The sequence below is a fragment of the Callorhinus ursinus genome, unplaced genomic scaffold, assembly GCF_003265705.2.
Source record: "Callorhinus ursinus isolate GAN/ISIS: 27379988/994484 unplaced genomic scaffold, GSC_fseal_2.0 scaffold74, whole genome shotgun sequence".
Taxonomy (NCBI): domain Eukaryota; kingdom Metazoa; phylum Chordata; class Mammalia; order Carnivora; family Otariidae; genus Callorhinus; species Callorhinus ursinus.
In genome coordinates this window covers 4,366,765-4,385,837 of record NW_027397136.1, presented here as the reverse complement: position 1 = coordinate 4,385,837, position 19,073 = coordinate 4,366,765, and the positions used below count along the sequence as shown (strand labels likewise).

General features: G+C 59.2%; 2 protein-coding genes across 9 annotated transcripts in view; one reads left to right on the top strand and one right to left on the bottom strand.

Annotated features, from left to right (window-relative positions):
* The window catches only part of TSPAN11 (tetraspanin 11), a 72,887-nt gene extending 71,734 nt beyond the window's left edge, over positions 1 to 1,153 (top strand). Inside the window, exon 8 of the mRNA XM_025851833.2 lies at positions 534 to 1,153. Within this exon, the coding sequence (XP_025707618.1) occupies positions 534 to 893 (360 nt within the window). The 3' untranslated portion in view covers positions 894 to 1,153. The remainder of the gene's footprint in view (positions 1 to 533) is intronic.
* Positions 1,154 to 6,080: 4,927 nt separating this feature from the next.
* The window catches only part of TSPAN9 (tetraspanin 9), a 196,567-nt gene continuing 183,574 nt past the window's right edge, over positions 6,081 to 19,073 (bottom strand). For 7 of the 8 annotated variants that reach the window (XM_025851896.2, XM_073886923.1, XM_073886922.1 and 4 more), the window contains 6 exons: positions 13,552 to 13,743; positions 13,079 to 13,153; positions 12,619 to 12,720; positions 11,857 to 11,988; positions 11,486 to 11,569; positions 6,081 to 9,678 (listed from right to left, as the gene is read on the bottom strand). In XM_025851896.2, the coding sequence (XP_025707681.1) occupies positions 9,607 to 9,678; positions 11,486 to 11,569; positions 11,857 to 11,988; positions 12,619 to 12,720; positions 13,079 to 13,153; positions 13,552 to 13,743 (657 nt within the window). In that variant the 3' untranslated portion in view covers positions 6,081 to 9,606. The remainder of the gene's footprint in view (positions 9,679 to 11,485; positions 11,570 to 11,856; positions 11,989 to 12,618; positions 12,721 to 13,078; positions 13,154 to 13,551; positions 13,744 to 19,073) is intronic. The other variant, XM_073886925.1, reaches the window with a different exon arrangement.

The window sequence follows — 19,073 nt, the reverse complement described above, 5'->3', positions numbered from 1 at the left end:
GCGGGCCAGGGACGCGCCTCTCCTGCCATGCCTTCTTACAGCACCCGCTCTGCCCTCTGCGTGGGTCTGTGACCGTGGCTGGGAGACCAGGTGCCTGGGTCCTCTTCCTGGAAGGGAACAGATTAGCTTCCGACCACCTTCCGTGTGCCTTGGGAGAATCCAGCTCCATTCTCGTCGCCCCACTTTCTAGTTTAGCACGATGGCCCCGCCCCGCCTGTACTCCATCCCCCAGCCTCCCATGTGCCCCCTTCCCCTCTTGCTTCTGCCCCCAAGACCCCCCGTGCAAGTGCCGCTAGCAATTCCAGGCAGCCCATTATTAGGCCTGATGGGCTTCTGGAACCAGCTGGCCCGTGGATATGGGTCGTCACAATATTGTGGAAACTGAGAAGTTGCCTTACCTACTGCATATAGAGAAGTTGCCATGTAGTTGTGAACATGCCCCTCTGCTCAGCCTGGCCTCACCTGCTGAGTGGCATGACAATAAAGGAGTTGTATCTACGGCTACCTTCTGTTGCTTTTTGCCTCCTCTGCAGGGAAATCTCAGACCATCAGTTCATCAGATGTCTTTCAACCTACTGTGCGTGCTGGAGCTGACATTAGTCATGGGGAGAAGGAGAGGAAGGAGGAGCCCTATTAGGAAACGCACTGACCACACTGATCGAGGTCCTGTCTACCTTTTTTGGTCTGTCCACCTATTCTTTGAACAGACCTTGCCTTGCCTACCCATGGCTACAAGCGAGAGCCAGGCTCAGACAAGTGGGCTCGGACTGCATTCCCCTGAAAGCTGCCTGCCTATGGTCAGCCAGCATCCCCGCACCATTTGCCACGAAGCATGGCTCAGTTTGCACGTCCTGCTGCAGGCATCACCCCGTGCTGGCTGCAGCAGAGGCTGAGTGTGGTGAGGGGTCAGGGGCAAGGGCCCCCCTCCGGCTGGCCCTCAGGCTCCCAGCTGAGCGTCGGAAGCCAAGACACACACTGCTACCGTTACCCAGACCCCCAGCCCATCTCACTCCAGAGTGACAGTGTTTCTGCACGTGGACCAGCTAATTTGTCCCCATCCCCAAATGCAGAGTGGGACACTCTTTCCTCCAAAAGCAAAAAGACTTCCATCTTATGATTCAGAGGAGTGGAAGGTATCAGGTTGCCCAGTGTGGAGCCATCAAGAAGTAAATGCTTTGATGACACAAACCATTCATCCGATCTCATCCACTCTTCTGCCTAGAAAACTTGGCGGGGCGGGCGAGTGGGCGAGCCTAAAAAGTACCTGGGAAAGCTGGCCTCTGGGGGTCCCAAGATGGCGAGACTGGAGTGGGCTGGGGAAGCAGATGGGAAGTGAGCCTCTCAGCTGGGGAGAAGCTGGAAGGGGCCTGCTCACTTGCCATGCAAGCAGATTTAGTCTGCAGGCCTGGCCAGCTCTCATGGGTCTCCCTGGCCCCCTTGGTCAAGTTCATTCCCTCTGATGGCTTGCATATTAGACAGGGACTGGACCCCGTCCAGGGCCCGCCCCAGGTCACCTATGTTGTTGGACCCGGACACATGGTCTCCTCGAGCATCACTGTGCATGTGCGTGCGTGTGCACATGCACAGAAGCCCACGAGCGTGCCGGGGAGGGACAAGCATCCCTCTGGGCCCCTGCCTCCTGCACACAGGAGCGCGATGAGGTGAGCGTCACTGCTGTCTAGAAAGGCTCTGGTGGCCGAGAGGAGCCTCGGGTAGGTGGGCAGCAGCGAGAAGCTCTGTGAAGCTGTCCTCCTCGGTGGCTGCAAGCTGACCCTGTCCTGTCTGCGGCCACTGCTTCCCAGCAGGTGCCATGCCTCATATCAGCCCCAATGCCAGGCTGTCATGTCGCCACAAGGTGGGCTCACTTTGAGCTGGGACCCTGGTTCCTACTCCCTCTCCCCAGCTGAGAATAGAGAGACTGTCAATGGGGGTGGGGGAGACACAGGGTCCAAAAGCCTAGATCATTCCACTACCTTCTTTTTTTTTTTTTTAAGATTTTATTTATTTGACAGAGAGAGACACAGCAAGAGAGGGAACACAAGCAGGGGGAGTGGGAGAGGGAGAAGCAGGCCTCCCGCGGAGCAGGGAGCCCGACGCGGGGCTCGATCCCAGGACCCTGAGATCATGACCTGAGCCGAAGGCAGACGCTTAACGACGGAGCCACCCAGGCGCCCCTCCACTACCTTCTTCTTAAAAACAAATACACGAGAAGCCCCTACTTGCCTTTTCCTCCTGCTTCTGTCCCCTGGCCGAAACCCAATCGAGCAAGGACTGAACACAAAGGAAGGGGTGCTGTGAGGGACCCGGAGCGATCCTTTGGCTCAGGCCAGGGGTGAAGAGAGCAGTGAGGAAAGCTTCCATCCAGCCCTGGCCATCAGCAAGGTGCCAACAGTGTCCCTGAACTGAGGACGTGACCAGGGCAGCCAAGAGGGTCACGTTCTCGTTAGCCTGGGCACTCGTGACGAGGTCACGAGCAATTTCCGCTGGACTTCTAAAACATTGAAAGCCGCTCATGAGTCCCTAATGGCGGTTTAGAGAACCCCCAAGTTGGGGAAGAAGTCAAATTCAATGTGTCTCCCTGAGTTGCCAACCTGTAAATAAGAAGGCTGAGTCCTTTCAGGAACTGGAGTCCCTTTCCAGAGAAAAGACATGTATTGGGAATATGTTGGGGTCCCAGGAATTGGTGGGGAGTCAGTGGGGGCACGAGGAGGGAGGCAAAAGGCAAGGGGCTTCCTGAGGCCACTGAAGGACAGCACCGGGGCCCGCCTTGTCCGCATGTTGGGTCGGCCCTGCTCTGCATGTTGGCCGAGGCTACTTCTTAGACTCCACAGCCACCAGACGGAAAATCTCTGAGCCACAGGCTCAACCCACCCGAATCAGCCACAGACCTCCGTGTGGCCCTGCTCTACGGGTTCCCCATCCCTCTGCGTGACGGGACACCCAGGGAAAGCGGGCAGCGCCCACGGTTTGCCCCAGCTGGCTCTCGCCGCCAGGCAGCGTGTGGGGCCACCGAAGGGACACTGCAGCAGGCCCTGTGGCGTGGCGCTCTGCTTTCTGTTAGCTTAAGGAGGCACGGCAGTCCATCTCCACAGCCGTCACTAAACTCAGCAAAAACGAGATGGCTCAATCAATAGCCTCCTCCTCTTCGCTGAATGCGTTAGAGGGGACCATTGCAATGCCAATATTTCTGTGTCCAAAGTGACGGTCATTTAATCTGACTTCCCTCTTGTTTCTGTGGAGTCTTGAATGCTGCTTCTGGGCCATTCCAGAGCAAAACAGAGCCCCCCCCCGAGCCCGCACATCTCCATTCCACAGCTTCCTACCACCCCCCATATACCGACCCCCCTTTCCAGATTATTCTCCTGTGTCCCCAGCTTTCAGCCAGGGGGACGCCCTTCCTTGGGGTTCCACCTCTAGTCTGGGGGCTCCTGAGAACTCAGATTTGAACAATCTCTTGCCAAGCACTTAGCCTGGTCCAGGCACCACCTGGATGTCTACGTGCATGGTTTTATTTAATCCTCACAGCAAATCTGGAAAACAGGTATTGCCCTCATCGTGCAGATGACAGTGGGACAAGGTCAGTGACCACCCAGGGCTCACAGGACCAGCACACGCAGAGTGAGAATTCAGTGCAAACAGAGGACAGATTTCATTCTACCACGCTGGTCTCTGCCTGCACACGAGCCCAGAAAACACACTCATCCTCCATTTGGTGCAAACGGTTAGTCATCTACCTGTCTGGGGTGACGGACATCATGTTGGACGGACGGCAAGAGTGCTCTCCCCTCCCCTGGCGCCCCCCCCCCCCAGTAAATCCAGTTAATCGCCAAGTCTTTCAATTCTCCTGTACGTCTCTCAAGTCTGGTGCTTTGGTCTCCCTCCCACTGACACTTGCCTGCGGGCTTTATCATCTCTCACTTAAGTCACTGTCGCAGCCCCTCCCTGATGTCCCTGCCTCCACCCTTTCCCATTTTACCATTTTGCATGCCACAACCACAGGGATCCTTCCCAAGCGCAGATCTGAGCCGGGCACACAGGACTTGAAGCCGGTCAGAGGGCTCCTGCTCTTGGCTTCCAGTTCGAACTCGCCCCTGGCTTAGTGCCTTGTGATCTGGTGGCTGCCGCTCTCTCCAGACGCCCCCTTCGCGCTTGCCCTGTGCGCCTGCTCCAACCACATCGGCAGGGCGCACCTTCCGATCCTTGCCGGGTTAACTGCTGTCTTCAGCTCTCAGCTGCGATATCGCCTCCCCAAGTTGGGGTCAGCGCCTCTCCCACCCCGTGAATAGTATGATCATAGCATGAAGTTGCAACCCTGTCTGCTCTTCTGTGGTCCCCACCAGGTTGCTGGCTCTGTAAGCGCAGGGTTTGGTCTGGGTCCTTCACCACTGTACCCTTGGTGCTTGGCCCAGGTATTCAATACGTCTTCGGGTGGATAAGCATCTTGTCCCTGCAAGACCTGGTCTGGGCCATATTTAAGGCGCTCCCGTGTGGGTACCAAGCCTGTTCTGCTGCAGCTCATAAGCCATCCTTTTTCACGGGCCCTCTGCTGAGCGCAGTTGGGGAGGCAGCCCTCCCACCACAGCACACGGGACGAGGGAAGGGCCCCCAGGATCATCTTGCTCACCCCCTCCCATGGGCTGAAGAGCCCAGCACCCATACCAGAAGGCTCTAGCCCAGTCATCAGACATGCCCAGGGATAAACAACGCCCAGCCCTACCCTGATAACACCATCTCTCCGGCCCAGCCAGCACAGCTGGCCTTTCACAGCTTAGCTCATTTGACTGGAGCCCAGTGCTAACAGAGCGTGGCCCCGGGACTTCGCTCTGTCCCCCAGAAGCACACAGCACGGGAACCTGGCCAGCACCCACTCGTGGGGGACAGGAGTCAGAGCAAGGGACAGAGAGGAAAGGGCCTCCATCCACACACCTATGACTTGGTCAGACCTCAGAGGATGTTGGAGGGTCACCCACCCCTAGTTCATGACCAACCCCTGACTCCACAGCCACATGGTCCCTTCCGATGCATCTCCTTAGGAGGGTTTTCAGGGACCCCATTCTAGCTGGACCTTTGACAGACTCCTCAATGCTCAGCAAACCTCTGGAGGCTTTGGGACACAGCACCTGCAGGATGGGGTCCCAAAGCCTGATGCTCTGCAACAACTCCCTGCCAACTTGGCCACTGCCTTGAGGAGGAGGGAGAGAGACCGGCCTCCACACATGGGGAGGGGGGTCCAGAGAAGCCCCCCTCCTGCTATGGGGCCCAAACGGCATGCTCGCTCTTGGCTCCCATGCCAGCCCGGTACACGTGCAGCAAAGCACACATACACGTGGCCCCGGGTGAGGATGACCTCTGGGCTCCTGTCACCTGCGACTTGTCCCCGTGACTGTGCCAGCCGAGGCAACTCCACACACCAGAACCCAACCAGGACACTGGGAGACGTCTATAGGGACGAGGCCGCGGCATCAGCGGGTCTGTGTGGTCGAAGACGCCCCCTCGCTCCCCGCTGACCCATCATACTGACTTGCTGTTCCCGTACCTTCTTTGAGGGTCTCAGAGCCGCCCTGAGAGAGCACAGCCTGGGCTAAATCCATGCTGTGAGTCCCCCCCCCCAAACCCCTGGAACACACTCAGGCTCAAACGAACCCCAGGAACATCAGGGGGACTGGGGAGAGACTACGTAAAACCCACCACCCCTGACCCTACAAGAAGCCACGAATGACCTACTCCTTGCCCCTCCCCCAACACACTCCCGGGCCTTCCCACAGGCCTGGCCACGTGTGACCAGTGACAGACACTGAGGTGGGAGCCGACCTCTGCTGCAGAGAGCTCGGGCCTCTGGGACTGGTCCCCGACCAGGCCTGCATCCAGTCAGCGGGCACCCCAGAGGGGACTGAGCCCCACCACACCCAGCAGACCTGGCACCTGGGCCCGAGAAGGGGGAAGTCCTTGCTGTGGGGTGTCTTGGACGGATGGTAGGGCCAGTGCCTGATCAGTCTGTGTGTCCCTCACACCAACCACCGCAAGAAGTCAAGGCACAGCGTGGCTGAGCGAACACAAACACACCACGAAGAGACCTCCTGTTTGTGCTTTTGACACGTTATCAGTTTTTATTTAAAAACATGCTAAAAACATGGTGTTCAAGAAAGCCAGAACCAGGATGAAGGAAGCGCACAGGTACGGCATCGCAAGCAGGAAAAATGCATCCGAACCCAACAAGTGAGCTGGCCCTGCTCTCCCGCGCTCCCGCGCTCCCAGGGCCGGGCAGGGTGTTGGCATGAGCCCCTGGCTCCAGCCCTCGGGGGCCCAGAAGGGGCAGGGAGGCCAGGACCTGCCAGGACCACTGCCTCACTGAGGCGCAGAGGAACAAGATGGGAGTCCAGGACCACAGGAGGCCGGATGTGGAAGGGCGGAGGGACAAAGCGGGGGGCTCCAGGCACCCGGCACCCAGCTCCTGTCCTACACCAGGTCCCTGCTAGTTAGCACCTCCACCAGTGTGGGTGGGCAGGGGGTTGCAGAGGCGGGGACAGTCATTTCCAGCCACCTGGACTGTTTTGGGGCCACCAAAGCAAGGAGGGATGGCCACCCGGGTCCAAGTCAAACCAGAACATCCGCGTGAGGGTCTGGGGTGGGGTCAGCCACCTTCCTGGAGTGAGAGCCCATGATGTAGGCCCATGCTGGTGGGGAGAGGCGGGGACAGTGCTCCAGCTGGGCCGTGGAGGTGGAGACTTGCCCCCAACACCTGCTACAAGCCCCCCCCGCCCAAGGGTAATTCTCAGTCCCTGCTCGCCCACCTCCTCTGCCAGATGGCTGCAGGAAAAGACCAGGTCTCCAGCCGGCACTCCCTTGAAGCTGTCTACAGAACCTTGACCTTCTAAGTCGAATCTGTAAACTGCCTGCATCAGAGCTAACTGAACTCAGATTTTGGCCAGTGAAGCCCCAGGTGAGAGGGTTCATTCAGGTAACCCTGCCCCAGTGAGATCACAGTGAGGAGAAACTGAAAAGACATGGGGCCACGGGGCCACCACACAGACACCATGCGGCGTGGCCTTCTGTGGGCTGTGGGTACCACCCTGCAGGAAGGGCAAGGGGCTTGGAAGAGCACCCCCCACCACTCATGCCTTCCACCCAGGGGAGCCTCAAACGCCTACACAGCCAAGCACGGGGCGAGGCAGGAAGGCAGTCTGGGAGACTATGGACAAGGCGGACAGCTAAGGGGAGAGGGTGCTGGCAGGGAGAAGGGGACTGCAGCCGAGGCTCCAGGGCCAGAGGACACCCCTGAAGCTCCAGAAATGTAAGATTGCCAGGGAGGCTATACACATCCCCCCCCCCCCAGGTGTTAGGCTTTTGCTATGAATTTGAACAAAAATTGAAATTGCATTGATAGGCATGAACGAACCTGCCCCATCCCACCCCCACCCCCAAGCAAGGGGTCCTTATGCATCGAGTCCCACCAGGCGACTGTCCCCAGTGTGATGACATGTCTGTTCTGTGTCCTGCAGGGGGGAGGCCCCGGGGCGGCAGCTGCAGCTCCTAACCAGGAACACAGCAGCTCCAGAAGACCTGGGAGGGCAGTTTGGCTCACGCGTGTGCTTGCCACATCCTCCACCCAAGGACCCACCTCCCCAGCTTCCCCAGGGGCACCTCTGCGCCTGTCTCAGGGGGGTGGTCTTTACTCTGCCTGACTCGCTGAGACCACCCTACTCTCCACGCCCCACCCCCCAAACCCTGGAATCCTGAACACACCAAAAGTTCTATACTTCTGGTCCCGACTGTATTTTACTTAGGCGAGTGGAGGTGTTGCTGGCTGGGGGGCCAGGTCTCAGCTTTTGGAACAGCCAAGTGGAGGCTGGAGAGGAGATACGGGCTTGGTGGGAAATCAAGAGACCGAGCCAAATGGTGCAGGAAAAAGGCGGATGCCCCACGCGAGGCCCCGCTGGGGAAGGGCACCAACCCTAGCTGGCTTGTGGATAGCCTTTTCGAGCTCAGTCGCGTAAATTCTTGACTTTATTTTTTTCAAACTGCAAAAACACTCCGTCAGGCCAGCGTTAAGTCCTATGGGGGTCCCTGCTGCAGTCAGACGCCCCACCCTGCCTGTTCAGCTCCTATTCCGTGACTTAGGCTGCCTGCTGCCTCGGGCAACTGTAGCAAGACCCAGTCTGTCCTCTCTGGGCTTCTCCTGGGGCCATGGAGGACGTGAGCGCCACCACTCCACTGTCAGTAAACCCCAAGGAAGGGGGTGAGGGTCTGGGGCCCGAGGGCCATCTCCCTCCCCACCCCCACCCCCAGCAGGGACCCTGCCGCCCAGTGAATGTGGCTGGATGTGGCTGGAATGATCGTGGGCCCCAGCTCCACCTTCCCCTCCTGATGGTCACGGGTCCTCTGCCACTGTCTGAGCCGCAAAACATAAGGACCGCTTCCCCTTCCAGAAGCAATGTGAGAAAAGTGAGCAGCATCTGAACTAGAGAGGTATTTGTCCGAGAGTTTCTAGCAGGAATGTCTGTGAAAGTAACTGGGGCTTGCAGAACCTGTCGCGGGAACGCCCGCATGGGGCGGAAGGGGGGGCTCCCATACCAGCAGAGGGCAGGAGGGAGGAAGAAGAGAAACAAGAAAGACTGCCCATCAGCGAAGCATAAGGACCCACAAGAGCCCTGGCCACGCTCCTGGTGAAGCACTGCGCCAGCCCCCCAGAGGACCCCCAACTGCCGCCGGCGCCAGCAAACGCCTCACCCCTGCACAGGATGCCCCCCCCCACCAGCCCGCGCCTCTTCCAGGCCCCCCGGGGCCATGGACGCCCAGCCCCCACCGCATGGCCCACTCTCCCTCCTGCTCAGCGCGTCCGGAGCCAGGGCCTGGTGCGCCTCACCGCGGGGCCTCCTGGGCGTGGCACAGGGGTTTGTCCCGATTGAAACCTGACGGACATCCTCTCTCCCCACCCGTCCCCACCCTCAGGGGAAAAAAAAAAAAATCAAACCATTACAGAAATCAACGCAGTAAAAAGTTATAAATCAGAAAGCTAACCCTAAACTTATCTGAGAGATAATATTCCTGAATAACCATAATCAGAGTAAAATAAAATAAAAAAAGGTACACTGTAAGGTATAAAAAGCCTGGGCAAGATGCTCCCAGGGGCCTCGCCCAGAGGTGGTCGGACCCCCGCCCCCACCAGCCCTCCCCCGGGGGTGGCCGTGGACGCCAGTGGCCTCCGCTGGGCAGTCTCTCCACCGGGGGGGGGGGGGGAGCACTGTGCTCCCCATCCCCACAGGGACAAAGTGTCAGGGCGAGGAAGGGCAGGGGCAGAAATGCATCCGTGCTGGGGGGCTCCTGGAGCACGAACCCGGCCCACCCCGTCTTCTTTGGCAAATACACAGATGCAGGAATCCAGGCGCCCCCAGCACCCAAGGTCTGTGTGTGCGTCCTCCACACCTCCTCCTCCCTGGCCCTCCACCCACCAAGTAGGCTGAGGCGGGGTGGGCTGGGGGCCGGCGGGCTGGGGAGCTGGGTGCAGGGGTCAGCAGTCTGAAGGGCGCGGGCAGGCAACACAAAGCTCAAATCTTCTTCCCCGGCACAGTGTCCGTGTGGGGGCCGGGGTGCTCCCAGCCAGCCGGCTCAGGCGTCGTACTTTTTACCAGTCCGGTGGATGTGCTGGAAGAGGGTCATGGAGAAGGCCATGCCCAGAATCTGAAAGACAAGGGGAAGAGGGCCTGGGACGGCGGCCTGGGGTCTGCCACATGGCACCCGGAGCGAGTGGGGACAGCCACTCGTGGGCTTGAAACGTGCCAGAAAGAGGTCACACACCCAGGAGCTCAGCCCCTCAGAGCCACTTGTACGGAATAACACACAGCCCGGAGGCTCAAAAATCTGCCTACTTCCGAGGGCTGTGGTGAGGACCAGACCCCCAAAGGACCTGTCCTAAGTGGTAGCTACCAAGGAACTGAGGAGGGGGGATAGGAAGGTGGCAAGAACGCCAAAGCCGTGCCGAGTCACCCCGCTCAGTTCTGGAGCACACAACATGAGGTCTTGGCGGCAGCAGGTGTGTCTTCACCACTGATGTGCCCAGAACAACATTCACGCTCACCTGTGTTCCCTCGACTCTTGAATCCTGACAGGGGTGCTGACCCTGAGCCATGCAGGAGGCAGAGAGAAGCCAGCCTGCGGCCCCATGGGCACCACAGACAGCGGGCCGTGGGCTCGCGCCATAAAGCAGGGGCCCAGGAGACACGGCGCGGCCTGCACGGCTCTCGTGCTCCGTGTTTGGGCGTAACTGGCGGGGACCCTGTGGCTGGTTCCGGTCCAGGCCTCAACGCGGAATGCTGTCTGGCCCCCATGCACACATCTCTCATCAGAGCTCTGCCAAAATGACAGCAGGCTCGTCTGCTGAGCCTGAAAGCTCGCAGTAAAATCAGACACGGTCAGACCCGCAGGCCCCAGCGGTTAGGGCAAGAAAGATCACTTGATGCAGGATGTCAGCCACCCTGTCATGGACCGGCCAGCCAAGTTCGAGGGCTCCAAGGGGAATCGGGCACTGCAGACTCCTGCTTGGAGGAGCCATACATGAGTGGACAGAGAAGAGAGCCCAGGAAGTGCTCGCCCCAGAGAGGTCCGGAAGGGAGGCAGGGATTCCTTCCTTGTCCCTCTCCAGCATCCGGGGGAGAGCCTGCACAGCACGGCTGCCCACTGAGCGCTCGCTAAGAACACTAACACCTGTGGAGCTCTCCCCAGCCGCCCAGTCCTGCTCCACGCCCCGGGACACAGCTAGAGCTCACCTGATGCTAAGACGTGGCATGGGGATCATGCTCATTATACTGATGTGGAAATTAAGGCACAGAAGTTAGGCAGCCGCCCAGCTCACATACACATCATAGGCGACGCGGCCAGCCAGCTGCCCGCAGAGCGCAAGCCTGTGCGCAGGCATGTTACCCGGGGACTCAGCTTTCATTCAGTTCAGTCCCGAGGTAAGTGTCCCTGGGAAGACGGGCAGGCGCGTTCTCAAGCAAACCCACCCAGGGACTCGTGCGATGCCGGCACCGGGCCCAAAGCTCAGAGGGAATGCCGGGGAAGCCGGGCCCTACTGTGCCTGCCGGGCTGGGACAGGCACTGAAAGAGGTCTCGGGGCAGAGCGGAGCGGGAGTGCGTGTGGGCTGCCTGGGGCAGCTGTGTGTGTGTGTGTGCGCGCGCGCGCATGCGTCTATGTGTGTGTGTGCGTGTGCATCTGTGTGTGCATCTGTGTGTGTGTGCATCTGTGTGTGTGCATCTGTGTGTGTCTGTGTGTGCATGTGTGTCTGTGCGTCTGTGTGTGTGTGTGCATCTCTGTGTGCATCTGTGTGCGTGTGCATGTACGTCTGTGTGTGTGTGCGTCTGTGTCTGTGTGTGTGCGTCTGTGTGTGCATCCGTGTCTGTGTGTGTGCGTGTGTGTGTCTGTGTGTGTGTGCACGTCTGTGTGCGTGCGTGTGTCTCAGCTCCAGCCGGGGAGCTGCGAGGCTCTCACCTGCATGATAAGGATGCACATCCCCACCGTGCCAAGCACGTGCTTGTTGTCATCAAACCACATCTTCACCTTCTCGTAGCAGCCCTGGGGAGCAGCGACTGCAGGTTAAGGCAGTGGCAGGACGGAGAGTGCCCCTTCCTGCCCAGCCGCCACCTCGCTTCCCCACCTGTGCCCCCACCCGCCCCTCGCCCCCAGGGTTTGGCCTGCAAGGCCCCACTGCACAGCCTCAGAGCCCCGTTCAACCCGCACCCTCTGACACCCCCAACCGTGGGTCCACCCCACCGCCCCTCCCTGGCAGGTGTCCTCGAGCCGCACTGTCCCCCCCACAGGCTTCTGGGAGGCGGCCCGGGGGCAGCCGCGTCCAGCCTCACCGTTCTCCACAGAGGGGTGGTGGTGTTGCGCCCACAGCCCTGGGAGTTCTCCACACAGCAGCGGTCGGGCACCGTGTTCTCCCCCAGCACCGGGTACCAGTCCGTGTGGCCGGTGACGCCGCAGCAGCGCATCTGCAGGTGCCAGCCCACAGGGTCAGACGCCCACAGCCTGTGGTCCTCCGGGCCTTCCCCACCCAGACCAACCCGGCCCCACGAACCTGCCTCCCTGCAGGTCAGCGAAGGAGACAAGGGCCTCCTTCTGGCCCCCTCTTTGGGCCGCAGCTGGACCCAGACGGGGAGCGACAGCCCCTCCCTGGAGGCCAGAGCGCAGAGAAGGTGATGCCCACCTGCCTCTCTGAGCTGGGCACCAGGCCCCGGGCAGAAGCGCTCATCCCTCTGCTCACCCACCACCCCGCCCACTCTGCTTTGGGGACCGTCCCAAGCCGGCTGGCCCCCCTCCCCAGGGCTTGACATGGGGCCTCTGGGCAGCACGGACTTGTTTTCCTCTTGGAACCGGGGCCCCCTTGCCTGAGCCACGATCAGGGAGGCAACCCTGTCGCTACAGTAAAGACGACCTGTCCTTCCTAGTTCCCTGTACCCATTTAAGGCACTCGGTCCTGTGTCCAGATCCTGCTCACCCTCCTTCACTCCCCTGATGTCCGTCCCCAGAGGCATCCCCTGTATGGTGTGCCACCCAGCAGCCCTCCCGGCCCCCTGGGCAGAGTCTGAGCCCACCCCCCACCCCCACCCCCGGCCCTTCACCTCGGCCTGGATGATGTTCCAGGCATTCTTCAGCCCCACGTTGTTCTCTGTGTTGTACAGCAGCAGGCCCTCTTTCAGGTCCTTCCTGGCGTTCTCATTCACCTGTCAGGTTGAGGGCAGACACCTGAATCCCTCCTCCAAGGGGTCAACACAACTATGCTTGAATACTCCCAGTGATGGGGAGCTCACTAATGCCAGAGGCAGTCCATTGCCCCTGTGGGTGATTTGGAGGATTCTATTTCCCAAGACTACACAGGTGATAAGCCCCCCCCCCCGCCCCGCAAACTCACCTTCCCCACGCTGACCCCACCAAAACCTTTCATCCAGGCCTCCCCTAGCTCCCCTGGTTCCATTCTCCCTCCTGCCTTCCTCAGAGGTCCTCCCTGTCCGTGCTTCTCGGGCTGGCCCCGCCCCAGCCCCAGTGATGCTCCATACGCCCCCGCCAGCTCACAAAGCTCACCTTGTCCATGTAGACAAAGAAGAGGATAAGCAGGATCAGCTCTGCTAGGAGGATGATCAACAGGACGATGAAAAACTGGAAAGAGAAAGCACGTGGGAGTGGTCATGGCCGGGAATGGGGTGCACACAAGGGTGGCAGGGGGCGGGGGACAGGTGGCACCTAGACAGGGCTTCCCAGGTGCGGGAGAGGCCAGCTTCTCCTGAGGAATCCCCAGAGAGTAAGGGACGGAGACACAGGAGACAGCCAGTCAAGGAGTGGGAGGGGCAGCTAGGGCAGGGGCGCCCCATCACGAGGATGAGGGGTGTGGTCAGGCCAAGAACATTCTACAAACAATTTCCCTAGGCTCAGGCTGGGCATCCAGGAGGCTGATGGTCGTCCCAGGCCTTGCCCGTCTCAGTGGCCCAAAAGCAGGGAGATCAGAGCTCGGGGGGCCGGGGGCGGGGGGTGCTGGGGGGATATGGAGTCCAACTTACACTGAGGAGGAGGCACTTGTTTTCCTTGATGGCCCCCAAGCAGCCGAGGAAGCCCGTCACCATGACAATGGTGCCAATGGCGATGACTAGGTTGGCTGCAGACAGCGAGGGGAAGCTGGGGGAGAAGGTGGCAAAGTTGCCTTGGGACACGGATAGCCAAATGCCCACTCCAAGCAGCCCACAGCCACAGAGCTGGAGAGAAAGGAAAGCCATTAGATCAGCACTGCTCCTGGGCTCATCTCCAGGCCCCTGAAGGCTGCATGGCCCCACCCCCCACTCTGCGACGGGGAAAGGGGGGGATGGGGCTGCACATCAGACAGGGCCACGGGACCACACCGCGTCGGCTAGGTGACCCAGACAAACCCTCAGCCTCTCCATACCTCAGCTGGCCCGGCTGGCAAATGGCATTATACTAGCTTCACAAACCTCCTACGGTCGCTCTGAGCATCTATGTTTAAAAGACACAGGCAGAACCCTGTAACAGCTGCAGAAGGTCCCAGACCCACACAGGTGGTGGCGGTTCTTCCCCTTGTCAGTGGAGAGGCCCCAGCATTCAGGAAGGAGTCCGGCAGGAGGGCACAGTGGACAGTGAAAGTGAGTAAGGACTTGTCTCGGGGGCCGGGAAGAATCTCAGAGCCAGACCCTCGGGCACCTGTGTCCCGCTGCCCTGCCCACATGCCCGTGCTCTCCGGAGCCCGCGGAACAAGTTTCCCACAGATGGGGGAGAAGGAAACTCGCGAGTCCATCACTGCCTTGGCCATCCGTCCACGTGAGCCAGCAGCCAGCGCTCCGGGCCTGAAAACCAACTCTCCTCCACGACGCCCCCGGGGCTGCGACGCCCGCGGCTTCATCTGGGGTACGCTCCACTTTCGTTGGCTGCGCGTCTGCACAGCTGCCTTATTTTATGCTCCATATAGCCGACGCTCCCCCCACCCTGTCCCTCCGGCAGCTCCGGGGAAGTATGCGGAGTCTGTATGTGGAGTCTGCGGGGCCAATCCATCAGTCAGCTGATATTTACTGAGTACCAGCAGCCTGCAGCGTCCCGGGCCAAAAGAGCCACAACCTCTTCAGCGACCTGCCTTCCTGGGACCTCCGCTCTGGCTGGACAGGAGCAATGAAAAAGCACCATCGACCCCACACGGTATACGCTGGTGCCAAATAGTACAGGAGTTGCGAGGAGCCAACCACTGTCCTGGCTCGTGATGTCCTTTGGAGGAGGCAGTCAGTCCCCAAAGGACAGGTGGACTTGGGGCAGGTGGGGGGCAAGAACATTCCAGGCAGGGTGAAAGCAGACACGCAAGGGCTTGGCGGGGCACAAACATGGATCTGACACCCGGCTCCAGCTTTTCCTGGTGGTGTGACCTTGCAAACTCCTTGTATGCCCGATGAGAACAATATCGCCTGCCTTCCGGATTGCTGGGAGACTTTAAATGGAAGAAAGCATGGCAAGTGGGTGGCCAGCACCAGGTGCTGGTCTCGGAAAGGCATTGACTGAGCAGCTCCTAGATGCCAGGAGCTGTGCTGTGACCCCAGGAATCGAGCACACCCCTGCTCTCGAGCTGCTCTAGCTCCAGAGAGGAGACCCCGAAGGATCAGCAAAGACAAGGCGGCCCACGAGTAGGCAGAGAGTGGTTCTTGCATGCGTGCAGGGAAGGTCAGGGGGAGAGGCTGCCCGAGCAGGTGGCATTTTCTTCCCTCATTCAGTCCACACACCCAAACTGAGCCCCCATTTAGTAAGCGCCAGGGCCTGTTCTGAGTGCTGGGGTGGGGGTGGGGGGGTGAGCAGCACGGGCAAACCGCCCCTCCCCCCACGAACAGGCTATTCTTATAGGGGACATAATGTTCCATAAGCACACAGGTAGCACAATTTCAGGTGATGGCATGTGCCATGAAGAAAAATAAGGATGGCAAGGAGTTAGAAAGTATCCGGGGACAGGGTCGTCACAGAAGGCCTCTAAGAAAGGTGGCACTGAAGTAAGGACCCAAATGAAGAGGGGAAGTGGTGGAAGAATGTTCTGGATAGAGGGAAAAGCATGTGCAAAAGCCCTGAGGTGGGAAGGAGGCCGGCCAACCCCGGGAGGAGCCAGCTGCTCGTGTGGCTGCAACAGAGTGAAGGCGGTGACACGTGGTAGGGGACCAGGGGTGGCAGGGGACCGATGGGACGAGATCTAGCAGGCGTCAGTAAAGACAAGGTGGGGGTGTTCTTAGCGTGCTGGGAAGCCCCAAGGGCTGGAGAGTGACATGATGTATGTTTCCAATAGATCACTCTGGCTGATGTTCAGAGACGGTCCCCACAGGGTAATGGGGAAAGCCGGGAGAGCAACTGGGAGGCCGTGGCAGGGATCAGGCACGAGCTGGTGGTGACCTTCACCAGACAGCTCTGGAGGACCGGTGAGCAGCAGTACAATGAGGTCTATTTATAAGGCAGGCTTGACGGACTTGCTGGGCTTTAAGAGATGAGATTTTTCATAGATGAGGAACCAGAAAGGTGATCCAGGCTGTGCATGACAAAAAAAAGTGGGGGGTATTCCCATGCCTTACTAAAGCAGAGATGGTTCAAGCAGCCGGGGAGGAGTGGGAATAAGTGGAGCAGCTTCCTGGGTTGCCCACGCCGTGGAGTGGTCCTGTGCCCCCTGTACCTGGAAGCAGTCCCAGTGGAACTACGTCAAGGCTCCCAAGGTATGGGCACACTTGGCCGAGAGCATCCACCCAATCAATGGGCATCCACCGAGCTTTGCAGGGGGAATGGGTGCCACCACCCCCGTAACCACTAGGTGGCGCTCCAGGCCGGGTCAGAAGCTCTGAAACTTCCATCCAACTTCTCATCCTGACTTTTTTCAATCTGGTCAGTTTCTATACTGCCGTCTCAATTTTTCTTTCATTAATCATACCATGGAAATTCATGATCTTTATGCTGAAGATTTATGGCTCTAAAAGCCAGAGCCTGCAATGATTGAGAGGAAACCCCAAGGCTGCCAGGTCACTCCTTGCAGATAGAGGACCCTGCTAAAGACACCTGGCTTTGGGACCCCCAGAGCTGCAGGATGCCCCTACCACCCTGCGGTGGGGACCCTGGGGCCCCCAGGACCCTCCCTGGGCCTGGGAAAATTCTCACAGCACACCTTTCCCCGGAAACCAGTTCCCACGGGGAGTGGGTCCAGCAGGGGCCCCTCTATACCTCCGTTCTCCATCTCCCTCCCAGGGAGAACTGCCATGAAGTCCAAGAGCCTCTATACGGGAAAACCTCAACAGCTCAGAAACTCCCAGGACCTGGTCATCTCTCTCAAAACAGTTCTCTGACTTCATGCTCCACATTCTTTGACTTGGTCTGCAAGCTTCCCAAAGCCCTGCCCAGGAGCCTCCTTCCAGGAGAAGAGCTTGTCGCTCTGGCCCCATTCCTGCGCCCTCTCACTCCCTGTCTGAGCTCCCACCATGCCCCGGGCTAGATCCCAGGTGAGACCCACTGCCTACAGCTGGGGCAGTCCCCACACACTGCCTGTACTTAAGTCCTGGGGTGTAGGGGGCATCACACACGATGTCTGCTGAGTGAATGTCGTCCCTGCAGTGCAATTGGGGGGGCCTCCTGCACACCCCACTGCCACTCTTCCATACCCTCCGGGCTCTCCTACTGAGATAAAGCCCCTGCTCCCCTCTCAGACCCACGAGCAGAGCCTCCGGGCAGGAAGAAAACCTAAACAATCAGGCCCTAAGTTCACAGATAAGGACAGCAAGAGGGGACAGGAAGCCGTCCCACTGCCAGGCTGGGCCCACACCTGGATTCCTGGCCTTGGGTGCGGGGCCTCTCCCATACCCTCCTTCTAGGAGACCGTGGAGTGCACGCTGAGCCTGGGCCGACAGGTGGAAGGCGCTGTCTTGGCCCCTGCCTCACGCCCAGGTCCCAACCACGCTCTCCTTCCTGCCTCTGGCCGGTTTCTCAGCCCAGCCTGCACAGAGCTGCCCCAATCCTTTTTCCAAGACACTGCTTTGATCATGCTGCTCCCCTGTGAGACCTTACAATTCTTTAGCTCTCTGACGCCCAAATTCTTTTAAAATGTTGGCTTTGGGCTAGAGAATTTCTCAGGTCCCTGCCAGCACGGGCTTAGCAAAGCCCGAGACCTGGTGCTGTCACGTCCCTGCCCAGTGGTTCTCAGCCCAGAGAGATTTTGCTCCTCTGGGGACATCTGGCAACGTCTAGGGACATTTTTGCTTCTCACAACTTGGAGTAGGGAGCTCCTACTGACATCTGAGTGAGTAGAGGCCAGGGTTACTGCCAAATGACCTACAATGCACAGGACAGTCCCTCACCACAAAGAACTATGCAGCCCCAAATGTGGAGAGAAGTCAAGAAACCCTGCCCTAGCCCAATCCCCATGCCAGGCGTCCACCCTCTGGCTATGGCCTCAAGAAGACAGCCATCACAGAAAGAACCTGGTGTGTTCCCTCCAGGGCGGGAGCAGCGTCCTGGTTCTGAAAGGGACAATAAACCATGAGAGGAGTGAAGAGCTAAAAGACTCCATCTGGGGAGCTGGTGGGAACCCCGGGGCAGGAGCAGAGAATGCATGGCCCCGGGCAGGGGGGAGGAGCTGACGGAAGAACAGGTCTGCTGGGCAGGGGGCAAGAAGACAGGAAGCAGACCGGGCCACAGCAAGGGGCTGGGGGGGGTGCGACAGGAATGGGGCAGGAGAGCAGCCCCACGCGGAAGGTGCCCCACGCAGGAAGGAGACAAGGCCTGCAGTGGCACAGCCAAAGCTCAGTGCCAGAGAACTTAGCTGGTGGCCTTGGGGAAAATTCCCTTCCAAAACCTGCGGGCCGTCTCAGCCGAGAGGACCGAGCCACAGTCAAACCCAAGGCAGGAAGAGGCTCCGGGGTGAGGCAAGGTGACTCGGAACAAGGATCTGGCCAAGGTTAGCACCGACTGACCCAAGGTCACCAGCCAACATGGTGCGGTCCAGGCCTGGTCAGCGGCCCTCTCCAGCCGGCGAGGCCCAGCGACTATCCTGACTACCGAGCTTCGTGCTCCCTACCCCTGCCCCAACTGAGGACATTTCTAAGTGTTTTCAATTCCATGCCCCAAATAAATCCACATCCAAATGTGAGAAAACAAGTTCTTACCCTTGCATTTGCCCGAGGCCTTGATCTCCATGAGGGCAGGGAGTCTATTTGGGTCTATTTAGTTCATTGCTAAATCCCCAAAGCCTAGAACAGCACCTCATCCCTGGCAATGGCTTTGGGTGTCCCTCCTACAGGGCTCTCCTGTGCAGGCCCTTAGCTGACTGCAGGAAAGAGAAGGTTCAGGCCCTTTCCAAGGGCCATCCCGGGACCTTCCTCGTCACGGTTGGGCCCATCCACCAGAGGCACACCAGGCAAACTGAGGCCTAGCCAGGCTATGGCCATAGAGGGATCAAGCACTCCAGGCTCACCTCATTAAGCCTGTTGTAATTAGCCAAATATCCCCCATGGCATTTCTCCTCCTTTTTAGTTCGAATCCTATTGATTTGTAGTTTTAATATATGTTTCTGTCT